This window comes from Cucurbita pepo, chromosome 20, assembly GCF_057944985.1.
Source record: "Cucurbita pepo subsp. pepo isolate OVF chromosome 20, ASM5794498v1, whole genome shotgun sequence".
In the NCBI taxonomy this organism is placed as follows: domain Eukaryota; kingdom Viridiplantae; phylum Streptophyta; class Magnoliopsida; order Cucurbitales; family Cucurbitaceae; genus Cucurbita; species Cucurbita pepo.
In genome coordinates this window covers 9,209,678-9,230,961 of record NC_141817.1, presented here as the reverse complement: position 1 = coordinate 9,230,961, position 21,284 = coordinate 9,209,678, and the positions used below count along the sequence as shown (strand labels likewise).

Here is a 21,284-nt window from a genome sequence, read left to right as displayed (position 1 = left end):
GCTGTACTTTGGGAGTTGTTGGATTCAAGTTGGAGACTTATAATGCCTCTGATAACAAAACAAAGGTGTGAGGTGTTTTGAATAATGTCCAAAGAGCATATAAATGCATGTGGTTCTGCTTCCTCCCAATCAATGTGACACAGGACACATTTGTCCAAAATCTAGTTGCTGGATGAACAAACATTATATTATATTTAATTATAAATATCTACAACTGACAGCTGGATCTTAACCAGAGAGTAGAGGAACCCCAGGTGAAGGGGTAGCATTACGAACTTTTTGGTTCTTTTTCATTTCCATGGCGTATTACGTGGACCCTTTTGATGGCTGTTATTTTCCACTATTCTTTTCACTTTTTGGTGAGTGGGACTAGTTGATGATGACATGGCTTAGCTGTATTTGGAATAAGAGGCAGCATCTTACGTGGGACCTCCACAATTGTCCAAGTGGAAGTAAACTAAAAAAAGGGAAATCTTTTTGATATACATGTGGCTGCTGATTAGATTCTTCACATATCTCTTGGTCCCATTTCTTTCTATGGCTGTCTATCATATCAAATTTTCTATGTCCCTATGTGTACCAATTTAATCGTTCATTATTGGGACGTTCCCAATTTTTAACATTTTTAAAATAGAAATTTGTTAAAATGTTGGACAAAAAAAGTGTAACAATAAACTTGAATGAACACGGAGCATATCATTCTATGTCATCATCTCAAATTCCATCCAAAAGTTTAAAGAATTTCTACTTTTAAGTGTAACACGTGAACGTTAGGTAAGAGTAAAATGAAGATTTTTACTTGGAAGGTAACTGTGCAAAAAGGAGAAAACAACTCCCTCTCTATCTCCTACAGACTCTCGTCTCTCTCTCTCTTTCCTTTAACTATTCTTCACAGTGCTACCTCAACCACAGACATCGTCAATTACACTAGATTTTTCGTAGTGGTAACACGGTTGATAAGGTGATAGTGGTAACATTATTAATAAGGTGGGTATCTTAGAATGATAATACTATTGATACGACCAACTTTTTAATTGTTATAGATGATTTAATCCAAATCATTTTGGAAGACACATGTGAGTTAGGGTATGACCAAATTTTTAATTGCTATAGATGATTTAACTCAAACGATTCTTGTGGAGACATGTGAGTAGGGGTATTTTAGATAACTCCTGTAAAGACAGAGCCGTTGGAAAGTCACCGAAGAGTGGTCGGTCAACATCAGATCGATTTGAGTTATCAAATCGGTTCAAATAGAATTAGGTTTGGGTTACAGGTTGCGCATGGGTTTGGACTAACTTAAAAATTTGTTGGTTCAATTTAACAAAATTTAGTTTAAAAGAAACTCATAACCAACTCAATTCATCATGTTTTTATTTATTCAACATATAACATAGCTCTTTTACATATATTTTATTTAAAAAATTTCAAAAATACATTTATGTATGTACTAGACCGTTAGAAAAATTTGCAAGTAATTTTCACCCATTTAAAAATATAATATTGAATTAGCTCAGGCTAAATTGCAGGCTATAGTACTTCCGTTGGGACTAAAAATTTCTCTGTTATCCAACCATTATAATTCTACGTCCTTCCTCAGCATGAACGACGCACAGGACACCTTCTGATCGTTTGGACAATCTATTAACAAAAATATTGTCTCCATTGACAAAATCCACAACTGAACTTCTGTTGGGTCACCCACGGTTCCGTTGAAAGCGTGCGAGTCATACTGCTTGAAATTCTGTAAATATCTCGCTCCTCTAGTAGATTGCGAGTTGTTGGCCTACTGGGTGGCTACCATTGTATGATCATTGCTTGAAATGATTCACACATCAAGTTCGTAGTGGGATCTATTCCAGCCGCTAGCGCTACTCGAGGTGGCACAACTGCGTCTGTACGAGTTACTGAGCCCTCGCGAGGTGGGCTCTCTTCACCTCTACACCTTCCTCTAATAGTGGGCTTTTTCCTCGACGTCCTCTTTCATGTTCTCTAGGCAGCATGGTTCTAAAACTAACTTACAACTTTACTTACGTCTATTACTCGCTAACTCAATTTACATAATAAGCATACAATTAAATCAAATAACATGCTTCAGTAATAAAATAATCTAGGCTATCAAACTCGGGCATAAGTTATATGGATAATAAGCAAACAATAACAATATACACAATCAAAGACATTTTTTTTTTCTTATCTTATACATGTCATACCTAACGGTGACAGGAAATCTACGATGGGACCATGGAACATGTAAGCCTACCTTGTAGGTTAGTCTACAGAAGTTTGTGATGGATTTGGACCCAAAGATTCGTCGCAGAGAAGAAGTCATCGACACAACCACTTATGAGGCCGCACTAAGGACAACTAAGACTCCTTTTCTAATTCATTTTTCTGGGACAGAGAAAACCTCCTTCAGTCTCGGCCGAAACAAAAACAAAGATTCAAAAGGATTCAAAACACATTTTCAACTCCCTTTTGGTTCTCGTCTTCGAAGTAAAGGTGGCCACTTCGTGGAGCTTGTGACAAGTCTGTCACGAACTAAACAAAATTCCACTCTCCTCTGTCTCACTCAAGTGAATGGGTTAGAGGGAATATGTAAAAAAGGAAAGGTTGAGAAAGTCTAAATTTTCCATGGAAGTCGGCTCCTTCTCAGTCTCGATGCTTCTTTTGGGTGACAGCTCAATCAAGACTTGAGTCAAACACAAAAGCCAAAGTCTTTCATCAAATAGATTCTTATTCTCATACCTAATGATAATTCCTCTCATTTACAGTTGAGCTACTTTACACTTTTCCATACTTCGAATCGGTTTTCATTACGGCCATGGTATTAATTATATGACTGATATGAATTTTGTTCTTTCTTGCGCCATTTTAACCTTCCTTCTCATGAATGATTCAAGATAAGAAAAATGAAAAGGATTCCAATTTCACATGGATTTACTTGGTTGGAGTGAAGCTGATGGAACAAAACCAAAATTAGCAGACAATTATGACGAGATGTTCCTCATTTCCTCTAGGTGGTCGAGGGGGACCCAAAGAAATTTCAGATTAGATATTTGGGATGACGTTTACAAAGTCTCACAATAAAGAAAATGATCTTTTTTTAAAGAGAAATAGGTGCAAAAGTAGTCGTCATTGGATTTTCTCGAAGTTCAAACCAAGCCTATAGAGGTTGGCGTCTTAGCCCAAGAAGAAGCAAAGCCAGAATGATAAAACCTTCTCTAGTGAATACCTAGAATTCCTCCCAAAACTCGATTTACGACCGAATGAAAATGATATTTTTTTCTCGAAATATAGACAAATGCACTAATTCTATAAGAAAAATGGCTAGACATTTGTGAGGTCCTTCCCTCGTAAAAAAAAACAATGGTAATTTTCAAAGTTAGTTTTTCATTACTTTGCAAAATGAAACTTAGAACTTATTGGAGCAAATCAAAATAGAAGTTGGTTCGACGAGATCGATAGTCTTAAATGAATTTTCATGAAATAGGTCAATCAAGAGAGATTTGACAATTTCGAATGTTAGTTTTCTAGAATCGCCATGATGTTATGATACAGTAATGTGTACACCACAATACTATGCGACCTTTTTCCCTCCATGACTCCAGCAATGCAAGTGGGAACTAGCTGAAGGCAGGACCAAGAGTTACGTATATGCTCTACCTGGTGAGTCGATATGCGCGTACATATATGCACGCTATCAACACGTGGAGAACAAGGGGTGAACGGCGAGGGTTCCACTCGTAGGAGTGCCATGGATATCAAAACAATGCCTTAAATGGCCCATCATACATGACAACAAATGGTAACAAAAAAAAAAAAATGAACGAAGAAATCTTTTATTATTCTTGAAATCGATGAATATCTTATCTTATACATCTTCTTGCGAAGCTTCCCCAAAGCTCAAAGAGCTATTTATTTCAACAAAAATAGGCCCATTTTTTATGAACCCATAATCCTTGGGTCAATTTCACAATGTGATCAAGATTCTTGTTTTGGTTTTGTTACAAGAAATTATTTTTGAAATTGCAAGTAAGAGTCAAAACCCATGAAACTAATCAATAAAACTATCAAATTGTGGCTAACAATTTCAAAAACAAAGTATCTAAGTATATACCGAACAAAAATTGTGGTATTGAGCTAATAACATTAATGTAACAGATATATCGAAAAAAAATTGTGGTATTGATCTAATAACATTAATGTCGTGGGGCACTACTTAAGTAACAAAATTGTCGTTCGAAACTTGAGGAATTTGATATGACAATCGTGTTAAAGAAAACGACTTTTAAATCTAAAATATCCAAAAACCTAAAAAACGACGAGAAATCAACTTAATGGAAATTAGGATCTAGATTTATCTTGATGATTAATATCAAAAGTACAAAAATAAAAAAATAAAAAAAAGCTCGTATGAGTTTAGCACATAAATCTAAACACAAAAAATGTAAAGAAACAAGTTCATGGCTTAAGAAACATAGTATGCAAATTCCATTTTAATATCCAAAGTCTTTATTCTAAAGCATTAACATGAATGATTTTCTTCGGTCTTGAAAATAAATCTTAGAATAATATATGGTTAACCAAAACATTGTAACTCTGTCCGTAAATGCCACAAGCCGAATGGTAACAAAATAATACTCTCAAATTAAAAAATATAATGAAACCTCCCGAGACTAAGCATGTATGTGTACAATATTCTCATCCACTATGAAGTTCTTATACAAGGATTAAAACACTTTTATTTCATATCGTGTTCCTTTTTCCAAATGATTTAGACTTCACGAACACAAATCATCCTAAACAACACGACTCTAGTCAAAACAATAAGTAGTAAATGCATCGACACACTTTTAATTATATGCACGCAACATCAAGAACAGAAACTTGCACGTATATTTTTCGATAGGAAAGAATTCCTTCTAATGTCTTAAGATCATCCTAATTGTTCATACAATACTTCCTTTTGTGCTCGTGCCCGTAAATGCCACAAGCCAAATTGTGACAAAATAATACTCTCATATCGATATGGTTTTAATTATATGCACGCAACATGAAGAACAAAAACTTGCACGTATGTTTTTTCGATAGGAAAGAATTCCTTCTAATGTTCAAAGATCATCCTAAATGTTCACATGGAACTTTCGTACACCCATCTGTATCCATCTCCTGAATTTTGAAAAATATCGAATAGATCAGAGCTTTATTAGATACTAAAACCGAAAGTTTACTATACAAATTTAGAAGTTCATAAACTAAACTTGTAATTTAACTCAGAGAACAGCATCGTGGGGCCACTAGAATATGATAAAAGCAAAAGGTATAGGCAATATATGCTCAAGCTGTCTTCCTCCACAGACCCATTTGGTCAGCTACAACATTACATATCTTCTTCATTTTGTACTGCATATTTGATTCAAATTAATATGAAGTGGGGTATGAGTGAAAAGATGAGGCTGAGAAGCAATGGACGGTGGATGGGAATCCCACGTGTAATTGGAGCCAATCCCTTGCCACACGATGTTACCGAGGTACATTCTGGAAACTGCTCGCGTGCTCTAATTTGGTACCTTCACAGATTCTGCCATACCTTTCCCACAACATATTGGGTCAGTGTTTCAGAGATTTTAACTTCGGGCCAATAAATTATTGTTTTCCAATATTAAATTCGTTACGCGTTTTTTATTTATACCCGTATTCAATTCGTTAAGATATATACTTCTATTAATCTACACATCAATTAAATACTCGAAACGTTTAGAAACATGTGATTTAACCTATTCTAATTCTTGCCCGCTCTTCTCTTATTCCCATTAGTTTACTTTTTGCTCATTTAAGGTCGTTCATGGGTTGGATCGAGTCGGGTTAGGATGTTTTTAGACCTACCTCAATTATTCGGGTTATAAATTATTTCAACTGAAACAATCATTTTTAAATAATGAACTTAACTCAATCTAATGATAAATCTTGCCCCCTCTTCTCTTATTCTCATTAGTTTACTTTTCGCTCATTTAGGGGCGTTCATGGGTTTGACTTGATAAATCTTGCCCGCTCTTCTCTTATTCTCATTAGTTTACTTTTCGCTCATTTAGGGGCGTTCATGGGTCTGACTTGATAAATCTTGTCCGCTCTTCTCTTATTCTCATTAGTTTACTTTTCACTCATTTAGGGGCGTTCATGGGTTTGACTTGATAAATCTTGCCCGCTCTTCTCTTATTCTCATTAGTTTACTTTTCGCTCATTTAGGGGCGTTCATGGGTTTGACTTGATAAATCTTGTCCGCTCTTCTCTTATTCTCATTAGTTTACTTTTCACTCATTTAGGGGCGTTCATGGGTTGGATCGAGTCAGGTTTTGACGTTTTTAGACCTAGCTCAATTGTTCTGGTTATAAATTATTTCAACTGAAACAATCATTTTTAAATAATAAACTTAACTCAATCTAAATATAAATTTTTTTAGATTGTCGAGTCATTTATTGAAATTTTTATTTTAATAAAAATAAAATTTTAATTTATGAAACATATGATTATTTATTTTCAACATTTGTAACTCAATTACAATATATTTTTTTTGAAAATGATTAATAACAAAATAAGTATGAAATTAAATAAATACGTATATATAATTATATTATGAGTTATAAAGATATATTTTTAATTAATAATAACTTCGAGTTAGTTTAATTCAACTCAATCTGCATTAGAACCCGAGTGAGAATATATGCTAAAACCACCACATTTAAACCCGTATTGAGAGTTTACGGTATTAAATCAGATCAATTAAATTATAACGAAAACAGAGAACAATAAATGGATACAAGATATTAGCTTATAATGTGACCATAATTTTCCCAAACTAACTCAAATATTTTATTTGAATGTAACACGATCCACATAAGTTCATAGTTATGTTCGGTTAATTGGGTTGATCGAGTTTTATTTATGTAATAAATGAATTATTAATATTACAATATTGAGGATTTTGGCACTAATTTTAATATTATTATTTTGTCATTATTCTTGTCCCACTCTTATCAACTCCCTGTACCGATAAGTGTGGATGTTTTATTGTCGCTTAGCTTTCATGTCTCCAATATTAATGCATTTGGTATTGTCATAATGTATTAATTTATCATTTCTACCATATTATTACACTTATATAGCCTTTGTAAATTACCATATAAACTCATTAAATTTTATAAAGTTTTGGTTAGATATTTTTTTGAAAGCCCAATCATTGCAATCTAGATCAAATCAAATAATTCAACCAATATTATATGATTCATTCATTATGCTTATCAATTATCAAGAATACATTTTTGTTTGAGGTATATCCTCTAAGAGGATAGACACTACGCGTATACTCGTAAGAGATCATAAACCTTTGGAAATAAAGTTTTCAAATGGGTTATTTTTTGAGATCTCACGTTGGTCGGAGAGGAAAATAAAACATTCCTTATAAGAGTGTGGAAACCTCTAGTAGATGCGTTTTAAACCCGTGAGGGCGATACGTAATGGGCTAAAGTGAACATATATGCTAGTTGTGGGCTTGGACTATTGCAAATGGTATCAAAGCCAGACACCGGGCTGTGTGCCAGCAAGGACGTTGGGTCCCCACGAGGGGTGGATTATGAGATCTCACATCTGTTGAAGAGGAGAACGAAGCATTCCTTATAAGAGGGTAGAAACCTCTCCCTAGTTGACACGTTCTAAAATTGTAAAGTTGACGCCAATACGTAACTTGCCAAAGTGGACAATATCTGCTAGCAGTGGACTTGTGTTGTCACATATTTGGACGGGTATATTCATATTTTGTAAATGGTCTCTTACGATTATGGGTGTATACGCGTTGAGTTGAATTAGGTTGGAAACATCTTTCTAGACCAACTCGAAATTTCGTGATGGTTGGGTTGATGACCTCAACAATTTGAATTGAGTTCCCCGACCCTTTATTTGTCGGGCTAGATTGCCAGATTGTTCTTTTATTATTTTATTATTATTATTTCAAAAACAAATCTTAATCTACTATACAAGTTACATTGGTAATTAAATTTTTATAAAAGTAATTATCAAACATTCACGAGCCACAACGCATCACTTACATCAGCTACAAATGTCAAATATTCTTAATTTGCATAATAATTTTAAAAGTACACTAAAGTTTTTGTTGTAATCCTATTTTTTGGTTGGTTAGGTTAACCTGACAAGAAAAAATGTTAACTAGTAAACCGATTCAAATTTTTTGTTTTCAAAAACTCGACCCAATCCAAATGAAAAAAAAAAATCTAACTCAACCTAATCTTGAATTAGTCGAATTCTCAAACTTAGAGCAGATATTTCTAATGACTACAAAAAAAATTTTTTTTGCATAATACTTGTGTTAATGAAGTGGATTATATACTTGATTTGATCAAATAAAATGGGTTTAAGCTTAAACTAGAAATGACTAAACGAGTGCAGTGAATCTCAAATACTACCCACAAACTAACTCGAGCTCTTTTAACATGCTTTATTTTCACACGTTATCTTCGAATGTCTATGCCAACAAAGTGTATTTTTTGTGGGTCAATCATAGAAATTTCAAAATTGAATGTTATTGGTTTTGAGTAATCTTATGGGTGATCTCTTAGAAATTTTTCCAAGAACCAATGAAGACAAAATATACTAAAAATACTTGGATTGATTTGTGGGAATAATCTTAAGTCAAACCAGTAGCGTGTCCAAATTGTATGGGAACAGAAGCAAAGATAAACACTTTTACGATATTAGATGAATATTGTTATAAGTGAAACTTAGTCTAGTTTGAATGACAAAACTTCGATCCGAGATTAAACAAAGGGAAGTTCATGGTTAGCCTTAAACATGTCACTAGGCCCTAGGTCAAGCCACCATACCTTCTTTTTTCGAAGTAAGTTAGTGACTAGATTAAAATGAAACCATACATCGAATTGAAGATCCAACGAAGAAAAAAGGTAGCAATGAAACCATACATCGAATTGAGTGGGAGTCGCTAATTGCAACGGGGTGAGGCCGAATATCTAATTGCTTTTCATGAATATCCATCGGTTTTGGTATTTTACCATACTTCTTTCTGCATTTTCATACAATTTAGACACCACATTTTTGTCGACGTGCAACTCAAACAGGCCAATACTCTAGTTTATGGTGGGGATCAAACAATCAACATTTAGAAGGGTAGTTGGTGTCTTTATTCATTGCTCGTTTCTACCAGAATACACCATAAATTTTCAATTTCATCAAACTAAACCATAAAACTTAAATAACTGTCAGCAATTTTTATCATTGGTTCAATTTACGCTAATTCCCCCATTAATTTTAACATAAGATTAGACCTGCATAAACTCAATAATTTAAATAAAACAAACTTTTACACAAAAATAAGCTCAACCATGCCCTAATTAACCATTGTACAACTTTACCAGAGTTATTTTCAATTTAAAAATTTGAGTCGGCATCAGAAGCGGATATTCAAAAGAATTAGGTTAGAGATGGAGAGTGCCTCCTCGACCAGCCAAACCCGGGTATTATCTCTTACATTAGACGACATAATTCATAGACGAACTTTCCATTTTCGGTAGCGTTTCAATAATCTAGAAGTGTGAAGAAGTAACCATAATCTAAGAATGAAGTGATTATATGGGCTTAGAATTGCTTCATTCCATGAGAACCACTTCAATAATTTGGAGGCAGAAATGACAGTTCTAAAAGTGACACTTCATAGAACTTTGAATGCATGGACTCATTTACTCACATGCTATGGTCTCCTCTTAACTTAACTTCACATACTTCAGTCCAAAACCTTGCATGCCATTTCCTCTCTCTATTTCACCTTTTTGACCTCTTCAAATCTTATCTCTCACTCCACATTAACACTATATATACACCTAATTTCATAAATTTTTGAGCAACCCATCAAATTAAAACTCCAAAAAAGGGATCTTTTCTCTATTTTATACTCAAATGGCCAAGTCTAGAAGCATGAAGAGAAAGAACGGTATCAAGGTCGTCGTTGAGAAGTTGCAAAAGAGTCTATCTCGAGGTCGAAAACCGAGTAGTGAGAATAGTTATGAGGATTTCGATGAAGTTGTGGACTCGACTTCGGTACCAGAGGACGTGAAAGAAGGGCATTTTGCAGTGGTGGCGGTGGACGGGGAGGAGCCGAAACGATTCGTTGTTCCGTTGAGTTGTTTGACACATCCTATGTTCTTGAGGCTGTTGGAGCAAGCAGCTGAGGAGTATGGGTTTGATCATGAAGGTGCATTGACAATCCCATGTCAGCCATGTGAGGTTGAGAATATTTTGGCTGAGCAATGGAAGTTAGAGTCTAAAAGAGATTCTAGAGATGCATTTACTTGGGGAACTTTGTGTAAAGCCATTATTCAAAGTTATTGAAACTCAAACTATTTAAAAGGTTTACTTTTTTCTTAATTAATAGGTTAATTCCTCTTGTCCAAAAAATTCAATAAGTTTTTCGGTTATTTATGAACGTGTGTCTATTCCGATGTACTTTCTTTCAGCTTCACACCATTGTCGTTATATTTAAAATAATAATAATAATAAAGAGTATCAATGAGTTTCATACCCATAGTTTTAGTTTAAGTTCGAAGGAGAGGTCAACCCTAGGAAGAAACGAACGAGAAAGATGACATGATAACTAGCACAGTCGGATCAGTTGAATCGACATTCAAAAGTTCATCACACGTATTGTTGTGAAGATCTAAGGCTGAGTCAAACTTAGACTTTCAATAGGATGATCGAGTATAAGGATATCATAAGTAGAGGAAACCGATAAAGCAAAATTCGAATAAGAGCAATCACGAGAGAACGGTAGAACGGTGGAGGATCACATTTCGATTACAAAAAACAACACTTCATTGGATTCTCATTTGGGCCTCCTTTTCTTAGCCCATTTACTTTTCTCATTCAAGCCCATTAGAGACATCAATGCTTAGGGCTAGTACAAAGGAGAGATCAAATTATAGAACAAAATTATTGTTTTTTTTTTTTTAATTATTTTTTAAAAAATCATACGTATCTACCGTATATGTTACATTAATAATCAAAATCTTACAAATCTCAAATATCAAACGTTCACAAGTCATCATACATCAATGACATCAGTAACAAAAATCAAATATTCTCAATCTTTATAATAATCTTAAAAGTACAGCTGGATTGGGTTGTAACCCAAAAAAAATCGACCCACGTACATTTAAGATTTTCGATTTTTCAAAATTTTAACTCAGCCTAAACTGGAAAAAAGATCTAACCCAACTCAATTATTATAATTTAGGTTGAGTAGTTTAGGTTGGTCGAGTTCTCAAATCATATGCTATTAGTATCCAATAGTGCTTGGAATCGAAAGTGATAGTGACGGGATCATAATTACGTTTGAAATTCTGCTCCCAAAAGGTTAATATTTGAGTAATCACTAATATTGATTTTTAGAGTGTTCCAATATTAGTACCATAAACATATACTTTAATGATTCATTGCACTCTTTTCCTTTTGGAAATTATTGCTCTAATTCTAAGTATTTCGAACATTATGGAATTATTTCTTATTCATTTTATGGGTATATGACTCAAAAAATTCGATCAATCCAATCCAACTTTTATTGTTTAAATTGAGTTATAAATTTATTCGGGTTACGTTTAATTTAAATAAATAAAAAAATTTATAAATCAGGTTTCTCCCAAGGTTCCTTAAAAGTAATTGGGTTGAATCGAGATATTATATGTCATATGCATCGGGATATTTTTCTGTTATACTATATTAGTACATATACGTACCTTCGATATTTATGTTCATCATGATATCATGCAGGCTTATCCCTCCATGGTGTCCAACGACGTGTTAGCATGTTTAGCCCAACAAAGCTAGGCCTAGGAGGTACATATACGACCAACCTGGTGGACCCATGTGTGCGTGGGTAAGTCGTGTGTGGAGAAGCACCACACATTCAACCCTCCATGGACTAGAAAGAGCTCAAGGTCATGACTATGGTATTTTAAAAGATAGGTCACATCATGCATGTGTGTGTTTGAATTACGTGACCCCAACCAACAGTACAGTTACTTAATATTTCTTAAAATACTCAAGACATTGCTGAGATGTTAAGTTTTGTTTTTTTTGTTTTTTTTTTTTTTTTTTTGCGATGTTATTTTTATTTCTTGTTTTAAATTAAACATATAAGTCCATGATTTCTTTTGAAATGTTTCATAAAATTTATGCATATGTTATTAAAGGCATGCATGCACGCAGTAATGTCTTGGATCTAGGTAATAAAGTCAGGGGCATTACAAAACTGCTCCAAATTTAGACACTAAAAAGGAATGTGCACCTTGTTAGTATAGATAGTAATTTCAATTCTTTTAAGTTTTTCTTAGTCATTCTACCATGCTCTCATTCAGCTTGATTCTATTGAATTGGTGATAATATTTTAACAGTATATAAGTACATACCTATACTGTGTTTAAACGAGATACACGAGTAAAAATTGGTGTATTAAAAGAAAAAAAGAAATAGAAAAAGGCTTAAAAGTTAAATAAATTTATATTATTTTTGAAGAGGGCCTACTAAATCCCACATGGGACTGAGCTCACGCAATCATCATATCTAAATACAAAAAAGTATTTATTTATTTATTTATTTATTTAAAAAAAATACAAAAATTTAAATAACCCTTTAGAAAGAAGGCAAAAGCATATAATAAAAAGCATATCCTTTAATCACATGCGGTTTGAGAATCTCAACTCTTCGTCTCACTTTCCTTCCGTACACCCATTTCAATATTAAATATATCAAAAATTAGTTAGCCATTATTAGCATTCATATAACCCAAAAATCTGATCAAATCGAACTACTCACCCTATACCGTAAAATTTAGGTTGAATTAGGATTGGGTTGAATTCTTTGAAAGTCGAAAATTTGGATCGGTTTGTGGGTTGACCCGAAAATAGGGTTACAATCCTACGTTACCCTACGTTGTAACATGTGAATGTTTCTCGTAATCCAAGAATCTGACCAACTCGAGCTACTCATCCCTTGTTCTCGGGGGGGATTGGGTTGAATTCTTTGAAAGTCAAATTCAGGCAATTGCAGATTATATAACTAGCAAATACGTTCCTCCTCACATCAACATATTTTATTGTCTAGGAGGAATTACACTTACTTATTTTTAAGTACAAGTAGTTACGGGGTTTGCTATGACCTTTTACTATTGTCCAACCGTTACCTTTTGCTTCTTTTGAATATATAGTGACAGAAACTAACTTTAGTTGGTTAATACGATCAGTTCATAGATGGTCGGCAAGTATGATGGGTTGACTCGAAAATAGAGTTACAACTTGAACTGACCCTATTTTTTATGATGATTAAAAAAATTTGACATCTATAGCTAATATTAGTGATACGTTGTTAGTTATGAATGTATGTCTAATATTTGTAAGACACCGAGTAGATGAGTATAATTTTTTAAATTAATTAAACAAACAAATTGACAATCCAACCCAATAATTCAAATTGGGCTGTGAACTTTTCGAGTTGTTCGAGTCATCAAATCAACCAATCTAAAAGTTCAAGTTAGTTTAAAAGATTCTCGTAACCTAACCTAATCCATATTGGGTTGAGATTACACGGAGTATTTTCTTTTTTTTTTCTTTTTTTTTTTTTTTTTTCCTTTGTTTGAAAAGAAGGAAAAAAGAAAAAGTTTATTGTTGTGAAAAGTAAAAGAAAAAAGAAAAAAAAAAAAAAAAGGAAAAAGGGGATGGTGGGCATGATGATGAAGGTAACACAAGAGATAGCAATGTGCATCCCAACTAGGATTTTTATGATATTGCTACTCTAATCTCCTCTCTATTACCCTTCTTTCTTATATTTCAATTACAATCTCGTTACAATAATATCAACCCAATTCAGGCAACGAACATGGGAAGAAATTACGTACATCACACGTATTATAGGTTAACAGACAAAAAGAAGTTATTGGTCATACTCTAGTCGGTAGTAGGATTACAGAGGGAGATGTGAGGGAGGCCAAAATACTCCCCGTCAAATTTTGGGAGCAACTTTAGGCTCGAAGGTGTGAGAGTTTCATTTGAATAGATTTGAACGAGAGCTTTGTTGAACAAATTTCGACAAAAGAGTACAGGAAGGCAGAAATTAAGTTCGGGTCTCGATGGTGAGTAATAATTAGACATGTCCATGGGGCGAGGATAGGGAAGCTCATCCCCACCACCTATTTCATCCTCTGTCCCGATCTCATTTCTCTAACGGAGAAAAAATGTTTTCCCAGTTCCTCCTCCACTGTGCCGCTAAACGAAGATTTCTCTCGGGAGAGGTGGTAGTGGGTAAAATGTACCGTGTCTAGTAATAATAGGGTTAAAAAAAAGTAAGAAAAAGGGGGAATGATAATAAAAGAGAAAAGGAAAAAGAAAGGGAGGGATCTTTTGGTAGAGAGGAACGGACAGAAGGGCTTAGTGAAGTAAAAAGGACAAAGTTAACCATTTTAATTTCATTTTATTAATTATTTGGTTTTTTTTTTTTTTTTTTTTTTTTTTTTTTTTTTTTTTGTAATAATAATAAAAATTAAAATATTATTTATAAAATGGAACGTGCAGCAAATAATCAGAGTAGTGGAGTGGGGCCCACTCTCAGTCATTCAGTAATTCTCTCTCTCTCTCTCTCTCTCTCTCTTCCAACAACTTTTTCAGACCCATTTGTAGAGAGAGAGAGAAAGAGACAAATGGAAAATTATGAAAAATCGTTTACCCAAATAAGAATCTTTTTATTTATTTATTTATTTTTTTTCTTTTTATATTTTCTATCCCATAATTGCCCCTACCTTCTTTCTCCTTTTCTTCCTCCCAATCATTTTTTTTCTTTTTTTTACTTTTCTATTTAATATATTTTTTTTCTTTACTTTTAATATTAAATCTTTTATTATTCACCAAAATGTTTATTCTTTTTATAATAATATTCAAAACACTCAAATTACTCATATAATTCCTTTCATTCTTCTTCAACAACTCTTATTTTCCATCTTTTTCTTTTTAATATTTATTTATTTCAATCAATTAAGATTTATATGAAGAAAAAAAAATATATTTATGATAAAAGAAAAGGGCAAAATGGAGAGAATTTTTTGTTTCCTATATTACCCTTATGCACAAATTGGGTCCATAAACCTTTTAGACTAACTTGAGATTTCGAGTTGGTTGGTTGAGTTCATTACTCGAGCAACCTCAAATAGAGTTCACAACCCAATTCTCTATTGTACCCAATTCTCTATTGTTTGGGGTCAATAGAGTTCAAGTTCACAACCCAATTCTCTACTTTCTAAGGTCAACGGCCTTACTGGCACAGCGTCTCGTTTAGGGAATAGCCTTCTCGCTGGCACATAGTATGATGTCTAGCTCTAATACCATTTGTAATGCCTAGATCCAATGCTAGGGTTTTCCCTTTTGGACTTCCCCTCAAGGCTTTTAAAACATATCTACTAAAGGAGGATTTCCACACATGTAACCCATCCTAAACCTAAAAAAAATATATAATATAGATTGATCAAATTCTCGAACCACGGTAAGATTAACGACCAAGTGGGGGGTAAAAGTGCAAAAATGGGCACAAATTAAGAGCCAAGATATTAAAAAACAAACACATCATGATAGACCAAAGGGAATCAATTCCCCTCTTCATCCAATATTAACCAACAAAATAACAACAAAAACCTTCCTTCCTTCCTTCATTCCTCCTCCCCTACCAAAAACTAACCAAATTACCAACTAGACATTGGATTCGTCTTCTAAATTTTTACATTTTCTAATCCTTACATGATCCAGCAAGCATTCGGATTCTCATCGCTAAACAACTGCGGTGCGTGTAAATTCTCCCCCACGACCCCTCCCGCTCCATACCCGTACCCGAGACCAGTACTCATCCCGTACCCGTTCAACCCGTATCCATATCCTATTCCTCCTCCCATTCCCATGTACTCCATTTTGTACCCTTCCATTTTCCCACCTCCACCACCCTCTTCCATGCCCGTTGCTCCTCCGTCTCCTCCACCGTTACCGCCTTTCTTCTTCTTCTTTCCTCCTCCATTCTCATTGCTATTGCTGTCGCCGTCGCCGGCTGCAGGAGGTTCTTTCTTGGTGCCGCCACCACCTTCGTTTTTGTTGTGGTTGTTGTTGTTATTGTCCTTGTCTTTCTCCTTCTTCGTTGGGACAATCTCCACCGCTCGTTTTAGTCTCTCGGTTAAGCAACCACTCAAGGCCTTAACATCCATTGTGCCTTTCACGGTCACCAACTCCTTCTGCTTATCCAATGACATCTCTTGAACGCCTGACATTATTTCAAATCAAAATCAAAATCAAATATCAAATCAATTAAGAACCCATTTCTTGTTCATCATCTCTTACCTTTGAATTTGGTTGTAATCCTTTGAATCTTCTCTATACACCCCTGGCAATGTAGCGCCACCTTCAGCACCGCCGTCGTCACCGGCGGCTGTTTCAAAAACAGAGAAGAAAACAGAATCAAACAACGGAATCTCAGAGGGGACCAACAAGGGTTTCTTGTTTTTTTCTTTACCTCTTTGGGTTTCTTCTTGTTCTCCTCTGTTTTCTTGTCGGATTTGTTGTTATTAGAAGAGGTCTGGTCTTCATCGCCCTTAACTTTGGGCTTCGAGTCCTTTTCTTTCTTGCTCTGTGGTGAAATCAAATCCACTTTCTTCTTCGTCTTGTTTGAAAGCTTCTCAAGGAGTTTCGATGCGTCTATTTTTTCCCCCGTTACTGTCAGTTTGTTTCCTTCAATCTCAGCTTTCACAGTCTGCACACCTGAAGAACAAACAAACAAACAAAACAGAGCGCCTCCATTAATGGTGTCAGATTTCTTCATTGCCGAATAACAGAAAGGTAACATACACAAATGGAAACCCGATTTGGGTACTTTTTTGTTCTTCCTGTTAACAGTTCAAAAAACAGAGCATTATCGATTCACTGCGCTCAATAATGGCGGAAAGCGGAAAATCGAAAACAGAGCATGTTTATATCTGAAACTGACAGTAAAATCATAACGATGACAGAACAGAGGAAAAATATACACATGGAACCCGATTTAGGTCCTCTTTTGTTCTTCCTGTTAACAGTTCAAAAAACAGAGCATTATCGATTCACTGCTCAGTAATGGCGGAAAGCAGAAAATCGAAAACAGAGCATATTTATATCTGAAACTGACAGTAAAATAACAGAACAGGGGACAAACAGAGGAAAAGAAAAAACAGGAATCCGCCATGGCCGTCGTGATCATACCTTCAAATCCCTTAACGCATTTGGTGATTTTGTTGGCACAGCCTTCACAATGCATATCGACTTTAAGAACCACAGTGAATGGATTCTCTTCCTTCTTCTTCCCTCCGCCTCCATCGCCGTTTTTCTCATTCTCATTTTTCGTCTTCTTCTGTACAACAAAACCCTAAAGAATTAACCCTAAAAAACACAGAGAAGAACAGAAACAGAGCAAAAATCCGAGTCGACTCACCTCGCCCATTGCAACACAGGTAGTTTTTTCCTCTGAAATTCAAAACGAAATCGAAATTAGAGAGATGGGAAACCGTTTAGAGAGGGAGAGTATTTATAGCGAGAGAATAGAGAGGGAGAGAAATTTCAGAGGAAGCGGTTTCGTTCGTGACGATGAAGACGTGCCATACTCCATGGATGAATGTATGTATGTATGCATGTATGTATGGATGATATAAAATTACAAATTAGTCCCTCACTTTTATGTTTATTATTATTATTTGATTTTTAAAATTTAAAGTAGGATTAAATAAATACATTATGAATAATTAAATATAAAAAAGTTAATTTTTGGTTAAATTATTGTTTAATTTATTTATTTAGACATAAGTTTGCGGTTATGATAATTAAAGAGCGAAGACATTTTGACCAATTTAATTTAAAACGTTATGTCGAATTATGTTTTTTTTTATATATATATATATTAAATATTTAAGGCATTTATGGAAAATTAAAAAATGGAAAATATAATTATTTATGGTTTTATTTTTCTCGGGAAATTCTTATAAAGTGGAAAAGTATATTTGTCAGAGAAAAGGCAAAAATATTATTTAAAATTTTGACAATAATATATATATATATATATATATATATATATATATATATATATATTTTTTTTTTTTTTTTTTTTTTTTTTTTTTTTTTTTTTTTTTTTTTGCTTACATATAAAAATACTAAAAGTGTATCTTTGTTCTCCAAAATGTGTCCAGTGTCCCTTTTGTGTTCGTGAATTGGATTGGGTCGAGTTTGTGATTTTTTAAATTTAACTGAGTTGTTCGAGTGTTAAATTTTTTAATTCAGTTGGGTAATTTTTTTTTTTTAATGGGGTTGATTTGTATTGATCAAGGTAATTTATCTAAAATTTTATTTTTAATAAAGGTAAAATGTTAACATATAAAATATATATTTACTTATTTTTAAATATTTAATTAAAATTTGCCGACATCTTCGTGATTCTCGGTCTGAGCCCCTTTAGCCCACTCTCTTTTTACATAGCCAACGAGTTGGTGTACTCTTCCTTGATGCTGACCCGATAGAAGTCAAGCCCTTTGTCTAAAAAAGAATGGTCTCGATCTTCTTCTTTCTTAGCATTATTGTAATCCATTTGATCCTAGTCGTCTTGCGTGGAAGGAGACAAATGACAGAGATTTAACTTTCCTCAAACCGTAAATATATACTACTATTAGATTGCATCCGACCACCCGATCAATTCAGACTCGAACCTAACCACCCCGCTTTTGGAGATGACGGAGACTTTACTCGACGTCTTGACCCATCCATAGTCCGCTAATCTAATCCCTCTTTAGGTTTTGAAAAAAATTATTTTTAAAATAGGTAAAAATTATTTTTAAAAGTTGTGGAATAATAAATAATGAAAAAATAACAATTATGAAGTTAAATAAAAATAAAATGAGTATATATTTTATCGTAATTTTAAAAGAACGCATGAACCAATCTAATTTATAAAGTTTTAGTTATTTAAACTTAACTCAACTCAAACGGTACGAGATGAGTAAGGTTGATCGATTTTTTTCTTTAGATTATCGAGTTTTTTGAACAACCCTAATAAACAATGGGGGATGAGGGCGACTCTGACTGTCCATAGGTTAGACCATACCAGAGGCTGAAGTCTTTTCATGATGGGAATAGGACATACCAACATTCTCGTTGTCGGATCGAAACAAGAAAGGGTAGGAAGCTGGTTGTTAGAGAGAAGACAAGACGCATGGAATGTAACTGCACGGAAGAGCATTAACTTTATACGCAAAGGCACGGGAACACTGCAACTAGCACTTAAAGCCACGTAAAAACAAACAAATGTACAGACGATTCTCAATCTAACCCACTTTAACATCATCGTTCTTAAACAAACTTGATCTTCTTTAGGTGTCTCTCGTTAATTTTTTTCAAACAAAAAACTTTAATAACAAAGTTCTCGTTCAACTACAACTAGGGCCCTCTATAATACATTAACTTTGAAAAGAGTTTCTTTTGTTAAAAGATGATTTTTCCTTTATCTTTTGTAACCTTCCAAGAATTTTCATATCTATAGTTGAGTTATTAAAGGTTTCACGACCCTACTTTTTTCTCTTTCTCAAACCTGTATAGCTTTTGACATTCTCACGTAAAGTCATCGAAATTATTTCGAGCACCAAGAACAAGCAAAGGTAAAACAATGTTTTTAAGATTATGAACAAAAGTCGTTAACTGCATACCTAAATAAAACCGAACAAAAATCCTTACTGTTGGCTTGTTCGATCATATTATACCTCGGTCTTATAAATGGCTTGTTCGATCATATCACCTTCCCGACAATCATTTTCATCTGCAAGGGAGAGAAAACAGAAAGATGAAAAGGGTTTCGAGTACGAACTAATTTAATCTCGAAACTATAATTATTATCCCTCGTGAATCTATTTATCGTAGAGATAGGGATGAATAAGCATTGTCAACTCTCGTGAAAAGCATACCCGACCTCTTTCCTTAGTTATATGATGCTTTTATGCACTTAAAAAGGGAACACACATGATGCTCCTCAACACATTTGTCAATAAAATATATTTCTAAATTACATCAAAAGTGTTTTATTATTAACTACTTTTTCATAAAGGCACTTCTTTTTAAAGCATTTCTGAAATGCAACCTTTTATTAAAGCATTCTCAATTACAATGGGTGATTTTTCACAACAGTAAAAAATGTATTTTTAATTACTCGAAACACTTTGTGTATAGTAAAATAATAAAGAAATATTCTCAAAAATTCTAAAAATACTCGAGATAAGATCGAGGGTGCTTTCAAAACATCTTACTTACAATGATAACTAAATTGAAATATCAAAAATCTTATAATAGAAATAAAACCCTCGAGTATATCGTATATTGTTAATGTTTGAGCTACTTGGCTCGAGAGGAGCTTATTTCTACCTGGCGTACGAAACGAAAGTCGAGGAAAGCTTGAAAAGCTTGTTGATTCATGATATGCTTCCTAGGGAAAGAGACGAACCCAATAGATTAAAGTTGGGTAAGGTGGATTATGTTCGGTTTCTCTTTTCTCGATCATGGTAAGTCAAGTTAAAATTGAATTGTCGAGTTCGTACCGCTCAACGAGAGAAAGGGTTCGATCAGGTCTCTCAGTTCCATAGACCCTAAAGCAAATCAATATCAATGATTGGAGAGATTTTAAGGTTAAAAAACATGTATTGAAGTATTAAATTTTTAGGTGTGAAATGAAGAAGAATTGAATGATTTAAGTATTGAGACGTGTCAGCTTTTACCATTACCGTTAAATTTACAGCACCTTTACAAATTCCCTACTAAACAACAATTTTACCTCTCATTAAATTTACTGTTTAACTCCATAATTTTCGACCTGAGTTTGGGTTGAGTTAATTTTTTAAAAATTAAAAATTTGGTTCCATTTGTAGGTTGACATTTTTAAGTTGAGTCAACTCGACTAACGTAAAAATAGGGTTATTGTAAATATTTGATAGTTGATATTTTAGCTATTAATATAACATGTACAGTGGATAAATATGAATTTTAAAAATAATTATATATAAAAAAAAGAACAACCTGACCAACTAACCCAACTCAAGGGTTGAGTTGGTTTGTAAACTGTATTTGAATTGTTTTGGTCACCAACCCTTTTAAGTTAGTTCAAAAGACTTTTCTAACACAACT

At 33.9% G+C, this 21,284-nt stretch overlaps 2 protein-coding genes across 3 annotated transcripts; one reads left to right on the top strand and one right to left on the bottom strand.

The window, feature by feature from the left end:
- The first annotated feature begins 9,912 nt into the window (after positions 1-9,912).
- LOC111783652 (protein SMALL AUXIN UP-REGULATED RNA 54-like) lies at positions 9,913-10,440 on the top strand. Its single transcript, XM_023664570.2, has one exon. The coding sequence runs from the start codon at positions 9,985-9,987 to the stop codon at positions 10,414-10,416; it is 432 nt and encodes a 143-aa protein (XP_023520338.1). The 5' UTR covers positions 9,913-9,984; the 3' UTR covers positions 10,417-10,440.
- Positions 10,441-15,692: 5,252 nt separating this feature from the next.
- Positions 15,693-17,709, bottom strand: LOC111782604 (heavy metal-associated isoprenylated plant protein 3). 2 transcript variants are annotated; one of them, XM_023663389.2, is made up of 5 exons: positions 17,566-17,708; positions 17,337-17,484; positions 16,618-16,862; positions 16,446-16,533; positions 15,693-16,368 (listed from the first exon to the last, which is right to left on the bottom strand). In XM_023663389.2, exons 1-5 carry the CDS (start codon positions 17,572-17,574, stop codon positions 15,854-15,856), a joined length of 1,005 nt encoding a protein of 334 aa, XP_023519157.2. In that variant the 5' UTR covers positions 17,575-17,708; the 3' UTR covers positions 15,693-15,853. The 2 variants fall into 2 exon arrangements, with proteins under 2 accessions (XP_023519157.2, XP_086976545.1); XM_087120419.1 differs by having other exon boundaries at positions 16,446-16,862; positions 17,566-17,709.
- Positions 17,710-21,284: the final 3,575 nt, after the last annotated feature.

Coding starts and splice junctions, on each gene's coding strand:
- LOC111783652 (XM_023664570.2), top strand. CDS start 9,985: ATGGCCAAGTCTAGAAGCATGAAGAGAAAGAACGGTATCAAGGTCGTC.
- LOC111782604 (XM_087120419.1), bottom strand. Junction 16,863..17,336: donor ATGCGTTAAGGGATTTGAAG/GTATGATCACGA, acceptor TTTGTTCTTCAG/GTGTGCAGACTGTGAAAGCT. Junction 16,369..16,445: donor GATTACAACCAAATTCAAAG/GTAAGAGATGAT, acceptor AAATAATGTCAG/GCGTTCAAGAGATGTCATTG.